This window comes from Gymnoscopelus microlampas (genome assembly GCF_963454915.1).
Source record: "Gymnoscopelus microlampas genome assembly, chromosome: 10".
Classification (NCBI taxonomy): domain Eukaryota; kingdom Metazoa; phylum Chordata; class Actinopteri; order Myctophiformes; family Myctophidae; genus Gymnoscopelus; species Gymnoscopelus microlampas.
In genome coordinates this window covers 3,269,896-3,294,582 of record NC_139947.1, presented here as the reverse complement: position 1 = coordinate 3,294,582, position 24,687 = coordinate 3,269,896, and the positions used below count along the sequence as shown (strand labels likewise).

Here is a 24,687-nt window from a genome sequence, read left to right as displayed (position 1 = left end):
AAAAACTTTTTTTTTCTTTTTTACTTCTTCCACACAGAACCAGGAGATAACATGCATACAAACTGGCTCAATAGCGCCACGTGCAAATCAGGACAATGTGGTATTGCAGGTGAAAGTGCTTTATAAGCCAGAGAGAAGTTAGTTGGAATGAGTATATCTGAGGCTTGATTTAGGCTCAAACCTTTTGAAAAACGTTTGAGGGACATAAACAATATGATATTACATATTTGTTTTAAATTAATGGTGTAGATCCTTTACAGAATTGTTTTCCTGTTTCCCAGAACATTCTGATGCAATATCTAAACTCTTAATTGTTTGGAACATAGATTCCATCATTCTTTTTTCCATGCATTGACTTCATATAAAGTCAAATTAAGCTACTAAATTGCTTCTCTATCGGTCTGAATTTATCGTAGAGATATTGATATATTTACATAGTTTGACAAATGGTTAACATGTGTTTAAAAATGGTTAATGTTGTATCCTGTAACATGGTATATGTTGGTATATGTTGTATCCTGCATTTCTATGAGACATGATTAGACCTGTGCGGCATCACTGTGCAGTAATGAAAGCTGTGATGGATGTAGAGCTGCAACTATTCATGATTTTCCTAGCGATTCATCTACAAATTACTTTTCAGATGAATATAAAAATGTTTGTTTGTATATCAACAAATTGATTAACGACATCAGGTCTGGTTTTTACTATGTCTTGTTAAAAGCTCAAAACGCATCGTATTTAGTGACACATTATGCTATGTCATGCCCAACATAGAGATCAATATGAATCGGTTAATGTATTGCATTAATTATGATCAATTATGTTTTATAAACATTTACAATGATTAGTTGGATTAACCGATGCACTGCTAGACGGGTGTTCTCTTGTCTACAGGTCTGGAAGGTCACATACAATGGACAATACCCGACACCAACAGTGGGGGGCAGCATTAAGTGTTGTTGACAGTGGTTTAAAATACAAAGAAAACTAAAACGTGTTGTTTCTAAACAGTGTCGTTAAAGCAGCAGGAGGACGTTTGTTTGCAGCTCAACACCACTGAAGCACAGTAACCATTAAAAGTATTTTATTTTGTTTACATACACTGTGACATTAATGGTACATTATAATGTATTGAGTTTAATTTTGTTTTGTTGAAAACAACGTTTCCTGTTTATGATCTAAAAAACATAATTTATGGTGCTAAATAATCTGCGGGGAACTCATAGCAGTGACAGTGTTTCAACCCGGACGAGATAGAGGGAAGGACGAGGACTGTGTCCGTCCTTCCTTCTCGTCCGGGTTGAAACCCGAAACCTCTATGGTTGAAACCAAACGAGATGACGGAACACAGCTTTGTGAACGGGAGTTCCAAGTTAACAACAGCAGACTGAGCAGAGTGCCAGTGAGTCAACGTGATGCAGAGAAAGTCTGTTATATTATACGTTTGCAGTGAACAAACTTCGTGTAACTTGTGTCTGAGATTGGCAGTCTGTGTGAAGTTGTGAAAACGGGAGGAATTTACATTTACATTAAAGACTGTTTTGTGGACTAATGCTAATGCTAAGATAGCTTAAAGAGCGGTCTAGACTAGACTCCGTCCATTACAAGTGAACAGACGTTTTCTAGTGAAAGTTAACTTAAACCAGTTGGGTGTTTTGAGGGTCAGTCTGTCGTTTTCAACCTGAAGACACAAAGAGGATATTTAACCCAGATAGAGCAAAAGTTCCTCTGGCAACGTGGGATGAGATTGAGAAGACAGTGAGTGAAATACCACGTTAACCTGCTGCTAAACCTGACCCTGTGACGGTTGGAGTACCGAGGGACGTCCAGGAACGTTAAGGTACCACACTTTGATTTTACAATTTAGGCATTTAGCAGTCACTCTTAATCCAGAGCGATTTACAGTAAGCAAGGAAAACACGAGGTATTACATTAAATGCATAGCAATAGTTATCTACTAGGATCATAGGTAAACCAAGAACCCACCACAGTAAAACAGTATAATATATCTATAGATTGAAACTATACACAAACACACACATGCTAGGTCTACACATGCCCTGGCATCTGTCTACATAACTGATAACATATGCTATCTAAATTACATTTATATAGTTTGAAATATTGCGGGACATGCCCCTGGCTGATGGAGAGGTTTGTTATGTGGGCAATGATTGGAATAAGGGAGGGGGCTGCGTCTCTGAGAACTTTGGAGCGGATATGGTGGTGGCCTTGTTTTCCTGTAGGGCACTCAGGGGTTTAGATAGATAGATAGGTTGATTTGACCTACTTCTGCGCTGTGTACTGGAATGATGTAATTAATTATTTGGGAGCAGGTGTGTAAGATTCCAATAGTATAAACATTTTACATGGCTTTCAATTATACTCTTAATATATTTTTTCAAATGAGATTTGGCCTTATAGATCGAAATGTGCTCAGTTTTGGCTATTTTTGGGGTATTCATTTCAATAAAGTAATTTATTTATTTATTTTTGATTATTCGAATAACCATTTTCAAAAATGTCGTACACGTCAGTGTAGAGGGTTCAGAAAATGCCTCTATTAAAAGTTTTGCATTAAAACATACACCCCCCATTTTTTAAAGATTATCAGAATGACTCTAACAGTATTGTGATACTTTGTATGTGATTCCACATCTTATAAGACTTCCAAGTCAGTAGATGGCGCCCCTGCGCTCCTGTGAATGACAGAGGAAACACTATAGTCTTGGCCCCACGCATGCGCAGCTCAGTAGTATTAAACCGCTGCTGGCTGAGCAAAGCAAGAGAAACTAACGTGTCTGTTCCTCGTTTTTCACAGGTAATCAAAATAACTATCTAAAACATTCCTAAGGATGTTAAAACTAAGGTGAACTGTCAGTGACATGTTTTGTAATGTTTTGAGTGTACCCGACGTAAGTTTGGACGAGTAGTTTTATTGTTTTGTTGAGTTGAATAATGGCTGCTGCCAGGTAGTTTTACATTGTGTTTCCACACAGAAAGCACACGTGGTGCGCGTGCACGTGCGCGCGTGCTGGTGTGACTGAGAACGTATTATTTTCAATGTGTATTTGGAGCTAATGGTATGAATGTAAGAGAATTAGATTTAGGAAATGTTTTATTGTTATTGTTGATGGAATCTGATGATCCTGACCACAGTATTAAGTGTGTTTGGAGTAAGAATACAGGATGTATTATTGTTTTGCACTTTTTGTTTACTGAAGAATACATTGTATTTTTGTATGGTTTGATTTATTGTATTTTTGCCAGTATTGTGAAGAGAAATGTTTGTTGGACTGTTAATCAGTATTTTGTGATATTGAAAGTATCGCAATACTCAAATCGCAACACGTTGTGAGCTTGTAGATATATTTTCAAATAGCCTAGGATGTAAGATAGTTGTAAAGAAGCTGTTTGAGCTATTTGCCACATACAGTTCATCTGTAATCTGTAATGAGCAGCATGCAATCCAAATTGGTGTTGATGTTTACGGATCTGGTTTTCACTTTCTTTTCAGGTTTTAAAAAACACATTATTTAAAACTGAGATTGAGAATGTATCGGAGGCATTTTATATGTCTTATATGTCTCTATATAGTGTATTATAGCTCTGGTTCAGAGCGTTAGTGAGTTCCCTCTAACGCTCTGGAAGACCCCTCGCTCTGCGCATGTACAAGGAATTCCACTGTCCTGCCAGCGTTCAACTATAGTGAAAATAAACAAAACCATTTCGCTAATCACCGAAGCAAAGGCTGTTTTGTTTTGTTGAAAGTCTATTCTCGGAATGCGCAAGCCTCTCAGCACCCCACCTACTCTGTAAAATACACTTTTTGGGCAGAAAATGAAATATGTCAGCGAGACGGACATTATTTGTATTTACTCCACAGTGCCTCTACCGATCTGGGGGATTTGAACTTACCATTAACCAAAATGTAGAGGGCACTGTGGAGTAAATACGAATAATTTCAGTTTCGCTGACATATTTTATTTTCTGCCCAAAAAGTGTATTTTACAGAGTAGGTGGGGTGCTGAGAGGCTTGCGCATTCCGAGAATAGACTTTCAACAACACAAAACAGCCTTTGCTTCGGTGAGTAGCGAAATGGTTTTGTTTATTTTCACTATAGTTGAACGCTGGCAGGACAGTGGAATTCCTTGTACATGCGCAGAGCGAGGGGTCTTCCAGAGCGTTAGAGGGAACTCACTAACGCTCTGAACCAGAGCTAAGTGTATTACAGCTTTTACACCATATCTCATCACTCTGCAATAGTTTAATTTGATTAAATGTGAGGTTGATGAATGATAACTAAATGTTTTATTATATTGGTGATTTCCTCAGAGCACCACAGGGAGAGATCTACGCTATCAAGAGAGATGGGCTCCAAAAGATCATTAACATGGTCAGAGGAACAGCGAGAGATGGACCAGAGACATAGACTGTTTGATGCAATGCTGCAACCTGTAGTAAAGTTGTACAGGATAGGTATGTACTGTTTTATTTACAATCTGTAGTCAAGTTGTACAGGATATAGGTATGTAGTTATATTTACAGGTAGTTACACTTATAGTAACTTTCTTATAACAAAAATCTATGTTGTTATTTTAGAACGAAGAAAGTGAAGTTACAGCTAAATAATGAACAGTTGTATTGATTGATTGATTACTTCATTAAAAAGATTGTTAACAGTACATGTTGTACAGTCAGAAGTTATCAGAAGTTAGAATAAAGCCCCTTACAGACCAAACAGACTGGTTCTGACTACTTCAGACTACTTCAGACTGCAACAGACTGGTATTTGGTTGGCAAAAGTTGGCATTTAGTCTGTCAGCCGACTTGCCATTGAAATGCTAATGCCCAGCCCAATGTGGGAACCCATTTACAAATAAAAAGGAAAAACAGCGCCCCCTCTGCTGTTCTTGAGACATTGCTTTCAGCCTAGGCCCTAGGCTGAAAGCAATGTCTCAAGTCGCTTATAATAAAGCAGACCTGGCTGCCCTATACCCTAGGCCCTAGGGTATAGGGCAGCCAGGTCTGCTTTATTATAAGCGACTTTGGGCTTGTTTCCCTGCAAAGTCACTTGTAAATGGATGTTCCCAGCGTTTTTTCTTTTTTTCTTCACTGATGTGCAGTGGTGTAAAGTAACAAGTACATTTACTCAAGTACTGTACTTCAGTACAATTTTGAGGTACTTTTACTTTACTGGAGTATTTCCAATTGTCTATACTTTTACTCCACAACAATTATTTGAAATGTTTAGTTACTAGTTCATTTGCAGATATAAATCATTATAAAACATACATTAACCACTTTAGCCCTATTTTATACCTATAAGCTATTTGAAAATAGCAGATCTACAAGCTCACAACGTGTTGCGATGCACGCGTTCTGAGCTTGTAGATCTGCTATTTTTGAACTTGCACTAATAATGACTTTAGTTGATTTTTCACTCTTTAAAATATAGTATTTCTTAATTATTAATAATTACAGCTTGTAGATTGGCTATTTTCACAATTTTAAATTGTTTTTAAATAATAATAAAAAAGGAACATACAAGATTTCCACCCGACAGCCAGTCACATTCTAGCTGCTGAAATAAACTTCCCATTTAGATCATTGTTGACAAACGAACAGGGGACTGTCTGGTGTCTAAAAAAAAAATAACTTATTGACAGGAAAATCGTGCATTGATACTTTTACTCAACATTTGAGTACTTTTTCCACCACTGCTGACGTGTACACAACATTTTTGAAAACGGTTATTCCAATAATCAAAATTAAATACATTAATTAATTTATTGAAATTAGCACCCAGAAAATAGCCAAAACTGAGCACATTTCGATCTATAAGGCCAAATCTAATTTGAAAAAAATAAATATTAAGAGTACATGAAAGCCAATTAAAATGTTTATACTATTGGAATCTTACACACCTGCTCCCAATTAATTACATCACCACAGCGCAAAAGTAGGTCAAATCAATCAATCTCTCTCTCTGGGAGTGACAATGAGAAACAGTGAATGTAGGTTTTCATATACATGGTCGCTTGTTTCTCTCACATAATCTGGCAACACTGATAGATAGCACGCTGCATGTTTGTTGACACTACTTCTCTGCCACATGGCTACTCCAGTCGGCCAGTCGGCTAGCCTGTTGGCTAGCCCGACTGGACATGTCCGGTCGACCCTGGGTCGGCCGAAAAGGTCCCGACGGACCCCCGACGGACCCCTAACCGACTGGCCGACTATATACGACGCTTCCCGGCACCGATTCGGCCCCGATTCGGTGCGGTCTGGGAGCCCCTTAACACAAAAAGCTCCGGGGGGCTTGTTTCCATTGTGGTCCATTGTACTCAACTCATCAGTAAGAAATAACAATACATACATTACATTACAACGGTTAAAGGTAAAAGCTCCAGAACAGAACAAATCTATATTTACAGAAAAAGTAGAGGAGGTGTCAAGTTGCTAGGGGTAGTAATCTGTAGTTACCAGTATTCAATGTCTCTCAAAGTGTCAGTGTAAATTATGACTCCTGGTAGATCTGCACTGGAATGTTCTCCTTTTGAAGTACGTATATAAACACAACTTAACCCATTTAGACCTAGAACACCTATACGTTATTATACCTTTCAATCTGGGAACCCCTTTTTGTGTCGTTTTTGCCATGTTCAGTATATAAAAAAAAAAAATCTTACAGTTTTTGAATGAATATTTGAAGTTTTTCAGAAAACTTTGGTCAGGATTTAGAAGGTGTATCGGCCTCAGGTTTAAATGGGTTAAAGCTTCCCTCTGTAATCTTCTTGTTTTACCTTGGATTCAAACCCAGTTCTCCTGCATTGCTGACATCTTTTTCTCTGAACTAATAGCGCCTGCATGCAGTGATGTTGCTAGGTTTTCAGTGTAATGAGTCCTTGGACTCATGGGTAGTCTTTTAGATGTGTCCCAGGGCAATCTTATGAGTCCCAGGGGGGACCCGTTCGTTGCCCCCTGGGACGGTTTTGTCAAATCATCTTTTTAATTGTATATAAAGTAGGATAAAGTAGGACGTGGGCCACGTGGCCATGCAACATGGTGGTGTCCCGTGGATTTTAGAGGTGCAAGATGTAGTTTTTTTTAAACCGATACCGATATCTTCCTGCTTCTCAAGACCGATACTGATACTGATAACCGATAAATACAAATATATATACATATATTAAAAATCCTAAATATATATATTTAAAATGTATATGAATCTGTAGTATTAGCACACCCTATGGTAAGAAATACTACTAAGTGGGCAAAGGTGGATTTAACATAGCTTTGACCTAATCAAATACAGTATATCATGACATCATCATTTTACTTATACTGTGTTTGTTACATTCTTCTTGAAAAGTAATGCAGATATTATAACAGCAGCCAGTGTGGTACACTGAAACAAAAAATAATTCAAGAACCAACGATTTGGATGTTACAGTCTGTTTGAATCATAATGCAGATTTATGACTGCAGCCAGTTGTACATACAAGCTAGATTTATATGTGTCGAAAATAGCAGATCTACAAGCTCACAATGTCTTGCGTCCACGACTCATTGTGAACTTGTCGATCTGCCATTTTCGGTGCACGACACCTCGTACAACGAGGCTGCAACACGTGCAGTGCCGGTGTCGGGTTACTATAGAAACAGAGATGATGAGACACGACTGTCTTTCTGCTCCCGTGCACCTCTCACTGACCAAACTAGTTTACAACAAAGAATTGTAAAACGGATCACTTCCATAATGGAAGTTCCTAATGGATATTATTTTTCAGGACTAAGATAACAGGCTCGCTAGGAGATGAAGTGAAGTTGAAGCAGAGTAGCAGTTTGGCAAAACACATCCATCCAACTTTTTTTTTTTTCTTTACAGACACTGCATTTTTTAAGATAATAAAATAATAAATAATGGCGCTGCGAGATAATAACCCTCCCGGGCCGTCCTCGCCCCCTTCCTCCCCTCCTTCCTAACTAACTCACTAATGCTCGTGGGTAGCAAACTCACATTTCAAATTGCATTGATTGACTGACTGGTGGTGATATAAACATACCTGACACAAGTTGTACTGTAATATCTAGATTTGACACCAACACAAACTAAGTGGGTCCGGGTACTAAAGTATAATTCGGGTCCTCTTGGTGAGACCGCGGGACATGCATCCCATTCCCAGCGTTGTCAAGCTTGCAATGCGCATCGGGGATTTGTGTTTCATTTTATTTTTTACGGCTCGTGTTGGTAAGTGGAAGCCTCGCCCCAAAACATAGTCGCCCCCATTTTTCCCGCGGAGGTGGCCGTTCCAAGGTCGCCGGATTAGTCCCGGGGCGACTGTGTTTTGGGGCGACTAGCCGGGGATTGCATATACTTCTCCATACAACGGTGTCTAACCAAGAGAGCTGTACATCTCCACACAACGGTGTCTAACCGAGAGAGTTCATGCAGATCACAGCTGACAAAACAAATATTATATATTATATATCCGATACTGTGGATTTGTAAAATATTCGCGGTAAAACATTTTTTTTACCGCAAATTATTTTTATATTTTTCTCTGTTGTTGGTGACAACTCTAGTGCGTCCCATGGACGCCACGACGGTGTCATGACGCAGGACACAGGCCAATGAGCATCTCTGGCATGCCTGCTTGATCTGTGGAGAAATATAATGTGACTAGTCATGTCAAACTAGACCACAACATCTAAACGTCTCAATAGAAGAGCAGGGAGTTGTATAAGTTATATTGTATTGACATGCTCTACCAAAAAAAAGTAACATTACAGTTTCAACTCTCACCACTGAGATTTTCCTCAGAATCGCTCATTTCTTTAGCTTTAAATCTTTGTCATATGTTGCGCTCTGTCATACACTGTCCGAGTAGGCTAATGCTAAATAATCTGCCTCATTGAGCTTGTAGATCTGCTATTTATGGTAAATCCTTAGAATAGGGATGCTGGGAGTAGTCAACTAGGCAACGCACCCTTCTCTGATGCATGTAAAACTGCCTCTCACATGAGCGGACCGCTTTAAATAACTCCCAAAACCCTGCAATACCACATGGTTCTGTGGCTTAAACATTTGACTTCCAATCTTGCTTATGTGATGTTCTCCCATCCCTACTTGTGAACAGTAGTTGTAACTTGGGGGTGTATCTTGGGTCACAACACAGTGGCCCTCATTTATCAACGCAGCGTATAAACCGGCATATATTTTTCCATATATTCGGCCATACACCAACGTCGAAGTCACATTTATCAACGCATCCTACACAGCTGATCCGAGCGTACATTTGGTCCCAGCCTTGATAAATGTCACGGCTGAAACCAATCGTCATTTAGATAACACGCCCTTAAATATTCTCAAAACGCTGAAACTGATTTTACGACATGAAGATTGAAGAACCAGAATACGACCAAAGACATCATCATGAAAAGCCAATAAGAAAGAGTTTCCCCCCCTCGCCACACACGCACACGCCCCTCTCTCTCTCTCACTCACTCACTCACTCACTCACTCACTCACTCACTCACTCACACACACGCCCGCCCAGCTATGTTTTTCATGTAATCCGTACCGTAGCGGTACAATCTTTGTCACGTAGGCTTGTAGCATACATGAATGACATTATGATACCAATCACATCGCCATGAATGGAATACGTTTGTATATTAATTTATTAAGCCATACCGAGCAGTGCGCGTACGAGTTACTCAAAAATAAAGCCGTCATATAGGCTATTCCCATTTCCCAGTGAGACTCGGACCGTCGGCGGGCGGTGTCCCGTCCCGCTCCGCATTAATGAGAGATAGCCTGGAGAGAACATTAATGAATGAAGGCTGGTGTGTGTTGGACCATGGGTTACATCGCCATGAATGGAATACGTTTGTATATTAATTTATTAAGCCATACCGAGCAGTGCGCGTACAAGTTACACAAAAATAAAGCAGTCATATAGGCTATTCCCATTTCCCAGTGAGACTCGGACCGTCGGGCGGGCGGTGTCCTGTCCCGCTCCGCATTAATGAGAGATAGCCTGGAGAGAACATTAATGAATGAAGGCTGGTGTGTGTTGGACCATGGGTTAAATGTCTGATCTCCCGGTGGCCATGAAAATATAATAGCAGCGGCACTGCACCGGTCTAAACTCCCGAGAGTAGATTAGCAGAAATAGCAGATCTAAGCTCACAACGCGCTGGCATGTGAGCTTGTAGATCTGCTATTTTCAATGCAGCCAGATCTACAATCTTATCTGAATACTGTTTTTATACTGTTAAAGCAGTTTGTTTAAATTACTTTATAAAATGTTATATTTTCACAGGGATTATTTATTAGTGTAGATATACATTTAGGAGTGGATTATGTGTCCAGATGCCTCTCAGATAGTCAGACAATGGTGCTCGGAGTGCTCCGCAGCTCTAGCATAGCAGTGGTGGCCATTTTCTGGTTCCACTCCAAAATAGTCAATGCATTTTTCCCATTGACATTTCCAAAAATATTTATATCAATTATTTTAAGCCTAGAATCAAGCCATCCAGGAACCTGGTGAATCATGACCATAAAACATTTGATTCTGTGAAAAAAACATTTTTGAAAACGGCAAAACAAAGGGTATTTATTAAATATAGTATAGTATCTCATATAACTAAATGTAAAAAAAATGTTTTATGGTCATGATTCACCAGGACCCTGAATGGCTTGATTCTAGGCTTAAAATAATTGATATACATATTTTTTGAAATGTCAATGGGAAAATGCATTGACTATTTTGGAGTGGAACCAGAAAATGGCCGCCACTGCTATGCCCTATAGATACACACGGAGATAGACGGGAACGCCCAGGAACGCCCATTCAATTTTGGCTCGGGGGAAAAACAGAACGATCTGCCTCATAGAGTTACATCATACACGATCGTTTGGATCACTTTCAGAGCTATTTTATGGATGATAGAGACATTGTCAGCCAAAAAAAATCCATCAGGAGGACAGCTGGAACACAATCGTCCACTCGCCCTCGGAAAAGTTGACTTATTATTAAGATATATGTGACTAAAAAGACCAAACATTGACAATCTATGAGCTCACAGCGCGTCGGAACGCGACGCGTTGTAACTGTGAGCTAGATTGGCAATGTTTGGTTTATGTTCCCCCCAGAATACGTAAACTGGGGTTCATGTCGTTTATCAGATTATCCTTATATCTTATTGCAATTAGTCAAGTTTCAGCACAAGCACCACTGAGACCGGAGATCTGTTTCCCTCTTTCCAGCTCCGTCTGAATACCAAAACACTCGCCCCAAAACACAGTCGCCCCGGGGCAAACCCGCCGGTATTCACCTGGTATTCCTAAACGTAACCTCAGTAAAACTATGCCTAAACTGCTAAACATAACCTTATTCCTAAACTGAACCTCAGTAAAACTGGTTACGCCCCGCTACTCCGACGCCCCACGGGTCCGACAGCCGGAGTCCGGGCTCAAAAGGGCTGGAAACCATGGTCCATGGTCCCCATCAGGGGTCCATGGACCACCTCCGTGCCCAGGGACGGTGGCTCCCGGGGCGGGTAGAGCGGGGCCGACGGAGGGCTCGTTGGATCCGGGTTGGTGCCCCCCCCCCCCCCACCCCCCCCCGGGTCCCTGGGACGCTACCCGGGGAAACTGCGGCCGAAAAACCCGAAAAAAGCTCCGGAAGGCCCAGGAGCCCTGGGGCTTCCCCCCTCTCCCATGCGTTAAATTTTGCATGGGGGGGAGAGTGGCCACTGGTGCCATCGGATAGCTAGGGACCATGGCCAGACATGGTGCACCATATTCGGGGGCGTCCCCGCGCCTCGCAGGGCCTAGAATCTTGAAGGTTTTGGAAAAAGCCGGTATTTTTTCAAAGTCCAGAGCTCCATGGAGGCCCTGGGCTCCCGGCCTCTCCCCTGCGTGAAATTTCGCAGGACGGGTAAGCGGCCACTTGTGCCAGAGGTTAGCTAGGGACCCTGGCCGGACATGGTGCTCTATATTCGGGGGCGTCCCCGTGCCTCGCAGGGCCCGGAACCCTGGAGGTTTTGGAAACAGTTGGATTTTTTTCTAAGTGTGGCAGCCTCAGGTCTCCCTGGGCTCCTTGGCCCTTCCCTGCTGGAAGGGGGAAGCCAGGGAGAAGGGCCGACTGGTGCCATCGGATAGCTAGGGACCATGCCCAGGAAGAGGACCCTTCCTGGGGTAGCGACGGGGCGGCGAGGACCCCCCAAAGTGTCCATGCGGGCTCCAGGGCGAAAATCTCAACTTTTTTCGGCTTGTCGATCTTCTCTTTTTCGGGCCAAAACGGCCAGTACCTCCCGGTCCGTGCAGGCACTGTCAAGTGCCCACGCCGGGACATTACCTTATATGGGTGTAGACCACATGGGTGGCGCACGCAGGAGTTGAGTAAACCAAAGTTCCCGATAGTAGACCCGCAAGGCAAGTTACCTTGATTGGGTTGGGGGCGGGGGAACTTCACATGAACCTGCGAGCAGCTACGTATCTATGCTGGTCGTGCCAGGCGGCCCGGTTGTCCCGCAACTCAGCAGTGGCTGCGCCCGAGTGAATTGAACGAGATTCCCACTGTCCCTACCAGCTACCAAGCGAAACCATATAGCCAAGGGAAATGAAATCGTTGAACTAATGAGGGAAGAAGACAGTCCTCAGCGAGGAAACAAGACCCTGCTAATGGGCATGAAAAATATTGCGGCGACACTTGTACCACCAGGTGCCTGCGGTCCGTGGGCCGCGGGACCCCCCGACTTATCGCCAGCCGAGGGGTGCTTAAGAGTGGGTCCACGGGACCGGCCGGTGAGCCGGGTGAGATTTAGAAATCGCGGAAATAACATGGGAGCGGACGAGAGCCAATATATTTTTCCCCCAACCTCGACTCTGCCCCCAGCTATGACGCGCTGATGACACTACGGCGTGTGGATGTATAGTAATTACTCTCTGCATGGTGCATGTTTGAAGGAACATGAATAACAGATTGGCTACTTTCACGGCTATGATTCCCTAATATGAATCCTATAATCTTTGCACCCAAGATTCATATGTTGGAGAGTTGGGCTTAGGCCATTTTGCCTTTAGGGTATGCAAATATTATTGTTATTCTTGACATGGTCTCTAGTTATTAAAGTCCTTTTTCAATTGCTTCATTTCAGACCAGTGTGTTGAGTCCAGACTGCAGGTGAAGATGAACTCTCCGGACTCAGCCAGTGCCATTTCTATTAAACAGGAGGAACCTGAAGACCATCCACACCTCAGTAAGTTTCATGTGCTCTCTCTTACTTGAATGTTTTAATTTTATTTTTTGTCTTCTGTTGTAAGGCTGTTGTAAGGCTGTCACAAATTTGACTAAGAAACAATCATGACAAAATATATCATGACAATGATAATATCCCGATTATTAAACAAATTGCTCACTCATGACATGAAAAAAAGATTGGCTACTTTCACCTTATTTTCTTTAGACCATTATTTGCATCACAGGAGTCCATCTTTTGACACATTTTCCTTTGTGTAATCTTAAATTACGAAGGATTTCTTCCCTAATGTATGAATCCTATAATCTTTGCACCCAATATTCATATGTTGGAGAGTTGGTTTTACGCCATATTGCCTTTACCTTCTGCAAATATTACTGTTATTCTTGAGACCATTAGGTCCATTAGGACAAATTCCTTATTCAATTGCTTAATTTCAGACCAGTGTGTGGAGTCCAGACTGCAGGTGAAGATGAACTCTCCAGACTCAACCAGGGACATTTTTATGAAACAGGACGAACCTGAAGACCACCCACACCTCAGTACGTATTGTCACTATATTATAATCTTGGCAAAAAATATGACAGTGAATAATAATAATAATGGATTTTATTTATAATGCATTTTACATTTGTAAAAAATCAAAAATGTGCTACAGAAGGCAATTGCATAAAAACAGAAACATCACACCATTAAAAAACATCAACTAAGAAACTGAAACAAAATAATTAAAACATGGTGGCATAAAGCCTAGAGGTAAAACCAGTGTAGCTAAGAAAATGCTTTGCTAAAAAGGTAGGTCTTTAGTCCTCTCTTAAAGGAGTCAACCGACTGTGGTGCTCTCAGGTGGACAGGGAGGGCGTTCCACAGTTCGGGGGCGGCCGAGCATAAATCCTGGTCGCCCATGGTACGTAGGTTGGCCTTGTGGGTTTTGAGGAGGTTGGTGTTTGAAGAGCGGAGGTTGCGGGTTGAAGGTTGTAGGGAGTTCCTTGAGGTAGGAAGGAGCGTTGCCATGGATGCACTGATGTGTCAACAGGGATACCTTGTATTTGGTCCAGAAAGAGACGGGAAGCCAGTGGAGTGAACGGAGGATGGGATGTGATGTGTTCATGTTTGCGCACTCTCATCAGGATCCTAGCGGCGCTGTTTTGGATATACTGGAGCCTTTGGAGGCTCTTTCTAAGGATCCCGATGAGAAGTGCGTTGCAGTAGTCCAACCTGGAGGAGAAAAGGGCGTGGACACGTTTTTTCTGAATCTGCTAGCGTGAGTGTGGGGTGGAGTTTTGAGAGGTTTCTGAGGTGGAAGAAGGAAGTTTTGCAGAGATGTCTGATGTGGACCTCGAAGTTCAGATGGGGGTCTATTTTTACTCCCTGGTTAGTGACCACTGGTGAGAGGGGAAGGTCCTGTTCGGAGAAGCTGATGCTAGTTATGGGGTATGTTTTTATCTGGTGTGGGGTGCCTATTAGGATTACTTCGGTTTTAGAACTGTTGAGCTGCAGAAAGTTGTTTCTCATCCAGGCCTTTATCTCCTCCAGGCAGGTGATTAGGGCGGTGGTGAAGGTGAGAATGATGATGACGACGACGGGGTGGCAGAGGGGGTTGGTTGTTTTTGGGGCCTGAACAGGAGAGTGGTTGTTTTTTATATACAGTTGTTTGTCATCAGCATAGCAGTGGAAAGATATTCATATCTCGGATATAATATCCGGATATTTATAGCCATCATTAAATATCACTCAATATTCCTTTTTAACATGTTTTATTCTCATTACAATATCCAAAAGCACGTCCTCTTTTTCACATATGCAATACAAAAGAAAAACTACACCAAATTGTACATTTTTGTGGCCGTAGACCAAAGCATCTAGAACAGGGTTTGTCTGTCACACAGCTCAAGCCGTTAAGTGCATGACGTCATGAAACGGAAGCACGTGAAAGCCTGAAATGCCTGATAAAAGTGTGGTAGTAGGTGAAAACTACAAAAACTGATTTTATGGCGTGCCTCTGTAGGGGGTGAGAGGTCTAGAAATGGGTCTGTTAGTCTGCTCTGTGAGATATTTGACAGGGTTTTAGAAGCTTCTTGATTTGATGAATGAATGAATGAATTCATCATCCTTGCCATCATTTGTACCTTATTTTGAAGATCCACGGAGACCCAAGGAAAGCCACGATGTGAACACGTATGTAAACAAAACTGTCTGGGGGAGGGGGAGAGTCTCGTCTATACACCAGAACAAAAACATTTTAACCGTTATCGTCCGTTCTGTTGTAATCGGCAGTTGAATATGGCTTGTTTTCACAAAAAAAAAAAAGATGAAATCCAAGCTAGATGTGTTTTTCTAAATCTCATAATATGGGAGTAAATGCAGTTTTTATTTTTTGGGATGCCCTTATTTCTGCTTCTATCATTCTCTCTCAGTCAAGGGATCATTCATAGGTTGCCCAAGAGACTCTAGTGTAATTAGGGGTGTCGCGATACGCCTAATCCACGATTCGATACGACTTTTGGTTTTAAGGTCACGATTCGATTCCATTTTCGATACGATATATATTTTTAAAACTTCCTTTTTTTCAGCTTTGAGGGCTTTAATGATTATTAATTTAGGCTAGTGTCTTGATTTGTAAAGAAAAACACATGTTTCTCAATAAGTCCCTATTATTTGAATAATATCAAATGAGAATGAGAATAACAAAAAGGGTTTCATGCCCTTACAACAGCTGTCATTTTCAGATTCTTCTTTATGATGAGATAACAACATTCTTGTGAAGCTCTATAACTAAATAAAATCTAAATACAAAGTTGAACATGTAAGAAAAAAGGATCTAAAGACAACTATTATTTGGCTACATGTTCTTAAACTTCTTAAAGGGTCTACACCATGAATTTAAAAAATAATAATAATATTTAATATCATTTAGTTTATGTCCCTCAAACGTTTTTCAAAAGGTTTGAGCCTACATCAAGCCTCAGATATACTCATTCCAACTAACTTCTCTCTGGCTTATAAAGCACTTTCATCTGCAATACCACATTGTCCTGTTTGGCACGGGGCGCTATTGAGCCAGTTTGTATGCATGTTATCTCCTGGTTCTTTGTGGAAAAAGTAAGAAAAATATATATGTATTTTTTAAAGATTTTTATTTTTTTTGGTTGGAACTGAAAAACGGGAGGAATGTTCAGTCAACGGGAGGAATTGTTCAGTCAAACAGGCCAAATCAGTTTGGCCTGTTTTTGACCAATTTACAGAAAACCCCAGATTTGCTGTGAAAGCCTGAGTGTTCAAACTGGGGTATTTTTGAGGATAGAAGAGAGGTAGGGGAGACCAAAAACACACAAAAAAGAAGAAAAAGTTCAGATTCATGGTGTAGACCCTTTAAAAGTATGTTCACATTGTTTGAACCGGTAAGAGCTTTAACAAACAAGAAATGTGAATAATAAGCTAAGCCATACTATTCACTTTTTATTTTCAAATTCTTCTTCAAGAAGATGAGCATGTTCACATGTTCTGGAGTGAGGGCATTCCTTTGAGCTGTCACAATATCTCCTGCTGTTCATAACACTCTCTCACTTGCAACACTTGTTGCTTGAACAGCAAGATCATGTTTGGAGAGCTTTGCTAAATGTGGGTAAGACTACTCATTATCTTTCCACCATTTCAGAGGATTTGAATCTAGAGGGGTGACTGGCCATCTTGTAGAGCTGAATCTCCTCTTCCACAACTTTTGGGGGCCATGGTTTGGGGGCCATGGTTTGGGGGCTCCTGCTACTGATGTGGTGGGGGCTGTGCTGAAGAAATTGGCAAACAGTTCACTGAGTGCTGTTTTCTTTGCTGGGTGGGCTCCAGATCTCTAAACCTTCTGCAGGGCTCTGGCTGGGCTCTTCTCCAGAGGCCTGGGTCAAAGGTCACACAAAACGGATAAAATAAATGAGAGGTCTATGCTTCCCTCCTGAGGCCATTTGTGGTGACATTTTTGGTGTGCTATCATGAAATATTAAAATGTTCTTAAATTAATTATATCTTAGAAGAATTATATCACTTTGAATATTTAACATGACTTTTTTATATTAGGTAAATCTTAAGATTTCTTTGTTAAATGAATTGACCACATACCACATACGATTTTCTCAGACAGAGTTTTGAAGATCTCACTCCGAGAGAAGTCATCCAGGTGGGGTAGAGACTTGAACCTAGGATCTAGTGCAGTGCTCTCATTCAGGAACTGTTGAAGTGTTGGGTCTGAATACCTCTCCTTAAAGTTACCTGCTATAGCAGATTTAATATCCCTCACAGTTGGTGAACTGGGTCGCATAGATGTCAGGATTGTGTGTCGGAGGGGAAGGACCAGGATACAGGGGGTTGCTGTTCAGAACTTAGCAAAGTAGTGACTGTTTTCAAGGGCTTCAGTACCTCAACCACCTCCATGACTTTAATCTCTGCATCAGTGAGGGTGATGAGGTCCTTCACATTCTTTTTCACGCTGTCCTCTGTGAGAGCAGCATACACTGCCACTTGCTGCTCTAAGTAGCGTTTTATCATGTCATAGCTGGAATTCCACCGTGTCACAACATCTTGAATTAGCTTGTGAGGGGTTTCCTTTTCCTTACAAAGTCCTAGACACTTTTGTTTGCTATTGAAGACAGCTGCTGCAGTTGTACTGCGGTGGAAAAAAGCAACTATCCTCCTGACTTTGCCCAGAATACGGGACATCTGGTTAACTCCCAACCCCTTCTGTGTTGCCAGATTCACTGTGTGTGCAAAACAACCTACATGTGGCGACATTCCAGCCTCTTTTGTGGCATTTACTATGTTTTTGGCATTATCTGTTGTCACAGGGATCTTTGCATTGGGTCTGTCTAATTTCCATTCCACTGCTGCTTTCTTCAGGATATCGGACAAATGTTCACTGTGTGGGCATCATGAATTGGGAGCGTTTGAAGTACTGGGCTTTCGATCTCCCAATTCTCATTAATGTAGTGTGCTGTTATGGTGATGTAACTCTGTGTTGCTCTGGAGGTCACCCATCTGTTGTTATGGCAATTAATTCTGCATGGCTCAGCCCTTCTATCATTTGTGCCTTCACCTTCTCATACAAGGCAGGCAACACTTTTGTGCTCATATGCGATCTGCTTGGCATTTCGTAATGTGGTTCTAGGACACTGATCAAATGATTGAACCCAGTGTTCCCCACCACTGAAAGGGGTCGCATGTCTAATGCTATTAACACCCCAACTGCGCGCGTTATTTGTTGAGCGTGGGTCGAAAGATGTGGGAGTTTGGCTCTATAAGAGCCTGGAATTGTTGGCTGTGCCTGTGTCATCCTTATACCGGCCAGATCAATGTCTTTGTGATGCCTGCGAATATGCATCCCCATATTTGACATGTTGCCTGAGCTGGGATACGGTACACGTGTGGAGCATAATCGACAAACGGTAGCCGTTTTGTGAACAACGCGTTGGGTGCCCTCATAATTCACTGGGAAGCCAAAATGTTGCCAGACTTTTGACTTAAAGGAAGCGGGAGGGTTTTCCAATCCTTCCGTTTGTGTATCATCATTAGCATCGCTGGCTTCAGCAGTGGCCATGGTGAAATGTAAAGTAGTACTACAGACGCAACGCTACAGCGGTCTCTCTGTCCCTCCTCCAAACTCCTCTGCGGTGTGCACTGTGTTTGGATTTGTCCTGTCGTCTTTTTATTTCTCCCCCGTCGTAAGCACGCATGCGCGATGCACGGAAAAACACAGCAGCTCGTGCATGGCTTCACCCGGACGTGCAATCGGATGTGGGCATGCGCGGGAGTATTTTTTTTTTAATGAACCCTTGAATCGTGATACAGCTTTTGATTTCGATACACTGTATCGTACATCATTTTCGGTTCGATTTCGATACGTATCGAGTATCGTGACACCCTTAAGCGTAATCACTGAAAACAGGTAGCCTTGAGAACTAATTATTCCAGAGCCATGTGGCCCGAATGGCAGGAGCTTATCTCCTGTTTCTGTGGTGTGAGGTGGCTTGATGTACAAGTATATCCCCCAGCCATGATGTACACGGGGACTTACCCCAATCCAACCCTTGATGCTGAATGCCCAGCGGGGGGAGACAGTGGTATGACCCGGCCAGGGTATTGAAACCTGACCTCCCAATCTCAGGGCGGACACTTTAACCATGCCAATGAGCTGGGTTTTTTAATCGGAGGGTACTAACCAATTTTAACATATTATATTAAGCACTTGTCAAGTAGTCTTTCAAAGCTATGATTCATCAGCCTATGCTAGATACTAGAGGGCAGTGCCACTCAATCTGAACAAAGAGGATGGCCAAATGGTGCGTTATTAATTATGTTATAAAAAGTGCATTAAATATTTCCAAAAACATTTGAGGTGAGAAATAGGCGATGCCATAATATACACTTGATTCAGCACTGCCTTGTTGCAGTGTGCAACACAACATGTGTAGATCACATACTTTAAATCACATATGTTTGCTGTGTGACTGTTATAAATATTGAGCTGGAAAACTTATCTGTGATTGGCTCAGAGCCACCCAGCCCCTGTTTCACTGGGAGAAGATATGGTTGCAAAAAGCCATTCCAGCTGGTCTTTAAGTGGTTAACAACATTCAAACAAGTATATCTTCAACTATTTCCAGATGTCAGTCCATGGCATGTCACTTGAAAGCTTACAGTCTGCACTTTAATAATCTGTAAGAAACTGAATAGTAATGACTATAATGACACATCCTATTAGATTGTGAAAACGTGCTTGGCCTATTGGCAGCATGCACATAAAATATGGCGCTGATCGGTACTGTGGTCAGTGAAATTAGCCCCAGACACAAGACAGATTCACAGACTGAGTTTACGTACATTTTAAACCACGACCCATTAACTTTCACCAGACATGTCAAGCTTTTGTGTTTGGAGGTGCTTCTGTGTCATAATGCCATGCACTTAGTGGCATGAGCTATGATTGGTCTACTTTGGAGGTGACATACATACATACTGTAGATACAGACAAATCCAGTTGTATATAGCTTGGCCTACAGCCTAACTTACTCCCAAATCAGAGCTCACATATTGATTGATTGATTGAATACTTTATCAGGCAAATAATATAAACTGCATGGAGGTACAGTAAAACATTTAGGCTAAAATGATAACACAAAAAACACGTTTTAATGATTAATAATAATAAAATGTGTTCTATCACCCCATTTCATTTGTTGGGTAATAAAACTAAATATATCGATTCAGGTTACTTTTTAAAACATGTGTTTTGCTATAATCTTGCTAAAACCTTCGAGCCTGCTTTAGAGTTTCCAGAACCACTTGTAACAACCTGTACTTATTTAGTAACTGTTTGGTCAGTCTTAGTAGGTAATAGCTATGTATGTACTATATGTTTTTGCTCCTAGACATCCTGCAGATGGCTGTGTGTAAAGAAGAGGTTTCTCATGAACAGGAGAGGAGCCCCAGTCTGCTCCACGAGGAACCAGAGCCTCCACACATTAAAAATGAACAGGAGGAGCCACTTCAAATACCAGAGGACCCTGTTGGGTCAATGTTGACATTACCAGCAGTGACAAGTGAAGTTAATGAAGACATCTCTTCACACTGCCCTGAAGTTGAAGTTGATTCTGATACTGAAGTCACTGAAAACAGTGAACATTGTGACAAAAGTTTTGTTGGGTCGCGTCACCTTAAGTTACACCAGCGTAGCCACACCGGTGAAAAACCTTTCCACTGCAAACAGTGTGACAAGCGTTTCACTAATTCATCTCACCTGAAAAGACACCAGCTTGTCCACACTGGAGAAAAACCTGTCCTCTGTAAACCTTTCCACTGTAAAACTTGTAACAAGAGTTTTCTTACGTCAACTGACCTGAAAAGACACCAGCATGTCCACACTGGAGAAAAACCTTTCCACTGTAAACATTGTGATGTGAGTTTCAGTCTGTCAGATAACCTGAAAAGACACCAACGTTTCCACACTGGAGAAAAACCTTTCCATTGTAAACATTGTAACAAGAAATTCAGTCGGTCAGATCAGCTGGAGGAACACCAGCATGTCCACACTGGGGAAAAACCTTTCCACTGTGAATATTGCGACAAGAGTTTCACTCGGTCATCTGCCCTGAAGAGACACCAGCTTACCCACATTGGAGAAAAACCTTTCCGTTGTAACATTTGTGACAATAATTTCAATGATTCACATCAGTTGAAGACACACCAGCATGTCCACACTGTGGAAAAACCTTTCCACTGTAAACATTGTTACAAGAGTTTCAGTAAGTCAGGTCAGTTGAAGATTCACCAGTATGTCCACACTGGGGAAAAACCATTCCGCTGTAAACAGTGTGACAAGACTTTCATCCTTTCATATGGTCTCAAGATGCACCAGTATGTCCACAGTGGAGAAAAACCTTTCCACTGTAAACATTGTAACAAGAGTTTCAATCTGTTAGGTAACCTCAAGAGACACCAGCTGGTCCACACTCGAAAAAAAAACCTTGTCACAATGTTAACGGTGTGAGAAGAGTTTCAGTCAGTTAGGTGCTCTGAAAAGACATAAGTGCATTCCCACCAAAAGAAAAGAAAAACAATTTCCACTATAAATTACCTCACTGGGAGGATCAAATTATACAGCTGTATGTTGTAAGGGAGTTGATATACAAGCAAAATTATCATGGATATTTATACTGCTTCTGTCAACAAAAGTTTCAACCAGTCCAGGATTCGTCTTTTGGAGACATTCCCCATGCGCTATTTTGTTTTCTTCTTTTCAAACCTTACAGCAATCATTTTAAAGTGTTAACGGTCATTTTCTTTTTCTGTATTTTTTTTACCTGAAGGTAAAGCAAATTATTTTGTTGTCATTCATTTATACTATAAATGATCATGTAAACCATATCAATTGTGTAAGGTTTTACTAGAATGTTATAGCTTGTATATTATGATGTGTTATATTACATGCCCAGTGAATTGGGCACTATTTCAATTATTTTACTTATAAAATAAAATATCAGGTAACTGAGGGGAAAATAATTTGCATGTATTTTTACTGAATTTTGACAGTAATTGTTACAATTAATAGAATGGCTTTGATCATTATTTAGTTGTATTACATTATTAAACTGTGATTTGATAGCAAAGCCTATGAAACAGGGCAGGAATTTCATGGCGGCCACGTTGTTGGGCCTCTCTTTGGCCATGTGTCCCTCGAAAAATTACGGCCCCACCGTGGCCGCAGCTGATTTCACAGTTTTTCCTCTCTGCGATTTTCCTGTCAATATGTTTTTTTTAGACACCAGTGCCTTTGGTTTTTCAATTTAATTCAATGTTATTGAATTAGTTAGAGAAGAGACCCGACAGTCCCACCCTGAGCAAGCAATTTGTTGAGCTGCGCACCTACCACATGACCAGTGGCAGTTAGGTTTTCGAGCCTTGTATGAACCGTTGTATTCACAACACAGTGTTGTATGACACAAAAGCATCACCGGGCCAAACAGGAGATAAATCTAACGCAGCCTGTTGAACTAATCAATGGTAAGTTCGATTTCTAGCCTATATTCCAGTTTAAAATGCTGTGGATCAAGTAATGCTTTTTACAGAGAGAGAGAATTCCATAGTACGGACTGATATCCCCCCGTTGACAGAATACAGCGAAATCCCCTAATCACTAGTCATAATATCCATCAAGCAATAGAAATGAATAACTGCAAACACATTCAAAGTTTAGGCTATGAATATCATACACAAGAAGAGACAAGCTCACCCACCGCTCTGATGGACAATAAATAAATAATCATTTTGCAACAACATTCATGTTCTGGTCGTTTGTCAACTATGATCTAAATGGGAAGTTTATTTCAGCAGCTACAATGTGACAGTTTTACATTGTTTGAGCCCGTTTTTGGTGCGCAGCACAGTCCTCGTTTAAGTTAATTGGTTTCACCTTTTGTACTGCTTCGCGCAACAAGGCAGATCCCGGCCAGGTTGGCCAACCCAGGCCCATGAAATTCAAAGGCAGTCATAGTCACCAATTAGAATGAAAAACTCATACTAACTCATACTGATACAGAACCATATATAGGCTATATATAGGCTGTATATTGTCCCTGCCGGGTGAAAACCCTTATGTTTAAAAAATATATATTATTTTAAAACAATTTAAAATGGTGATAATTGCCAATCTACAAGCTATATTAATAATTAAGAAATACTATATTTGAATTAGTGAAAAATCAACTAAAGTCATTATTAGTGTAAGTTCAATCACCATAACTTGTGGGAAGTACATTAAATCTCTAATCTGTGAATCAAATGTGATTCATGTGACCCCTACCTATACAGTCAGTGAAGTCCAGGGCTGAATGTGACATATATTGAGACCAATATAACTTTGTACAAATATTGGTCATTTATTTTGTGAAATGTATTGTATGTATATAATTATATTTCACAGAAAGTTGTACTATATTCAAATAAAATCATCCTTAATCTTCAAGTTAAAATCATTATTTCCGTGGACTTTTTGTTCCTTACTGCCCTGGCATTTGGCCTTTGTGCCCTCAAACAAATGAAAAACCCAAAGGCCAAGTGGCCTTGCCCCTAAAATGACGAAATTCCATATGAAAGCACAATATTGCGCGCACACACAAGGTGTTTAATTATTATGCTATATTTGTAATTGATTATTATCAGGAAGGTGTAACATAATTATGATCTTTTAACATGACTAATGAAGTGTGGAAGAATTCAGCCTGGAGGCAGGAATTAGAAGACTCAACTCTAGAGTTGCATAACATGATTACAGTTACAGCTATCTGCAGTTACACGAATACTTAAAATAGAGAAAGAATACAGACAAAAGGGACAACAAGGAAAAACTAAAACTAAACAGGTACGGTATATTATGCATCTTCAGATGTATATAAATGATATAGGCTATATACAGTAAATGCAGTGTTGTGTTCTAGTTTTTTTCGGAAAGTATACGCTACGATACGATGCACGTGGTCGTGGGTATACGCTCTCGCGTTTTCAATGGATGAATCAGTTTTTGAAGGTATACGGTAGCGACGGAAAAAAATCTCAAGGTATACGCCGTACACAGCATCTGACGGTAGAACACACCACTGAGTAAATGTTTTAATATACAACCAGAGCCATTTTTGCAGACAGAACTGACACAATAAGATTTTGCGTCTGTTTTTGTGTCTTGGTGCACACAATTATAAAATCTAATGATTATGTGACAGGGTCAAAGCAGGGGGGTGAAACCAAATTGTAACATTTTTTATTGATGATGAAAAACCTGTATTACGCACTTAAAAACATCATTCTCTTAACTATATTTCTGCACTGCATGTTTTATGGTTGACAATGTATTTCCCCCCGGTCCCCGAGCC

At 41.0% G+C, this 24,687-nt stretch overlaps 1 protein-coding gene across 1 annotated transcript; it reads left to right on the top strand.

Moving 5' to 3' along the window:
* Positions 1-2,803: 2,803 nt before the first annotated feature.
* On the top strand, positions 2,804-22,102 carry LOC311054409 (uncharacterized protein). Its single transcript, XM_084070363.1, has 5 exons — positions 2,804-2,824; positions 4,340-4,483; positions 13,178-13,279; positions 13,720-13,821; positions 20,692-22,102. The coding sequence occupies exons 2-5, from the start codon at positions 4,375-4,377 to the stop codon at positions 21,807-21,809; spliced, it is 1,431 nt and encodes a 476-aa protein (XP_083926489.1). The 5' UTR covers positions 2,804-2,824; positions 4,340-4,374; the 3' UTR covers positions 21,810-22,102.
* The last annotated feature ends 2,585 nt before the right edge of the window (positions 22,103-24,687 follow it).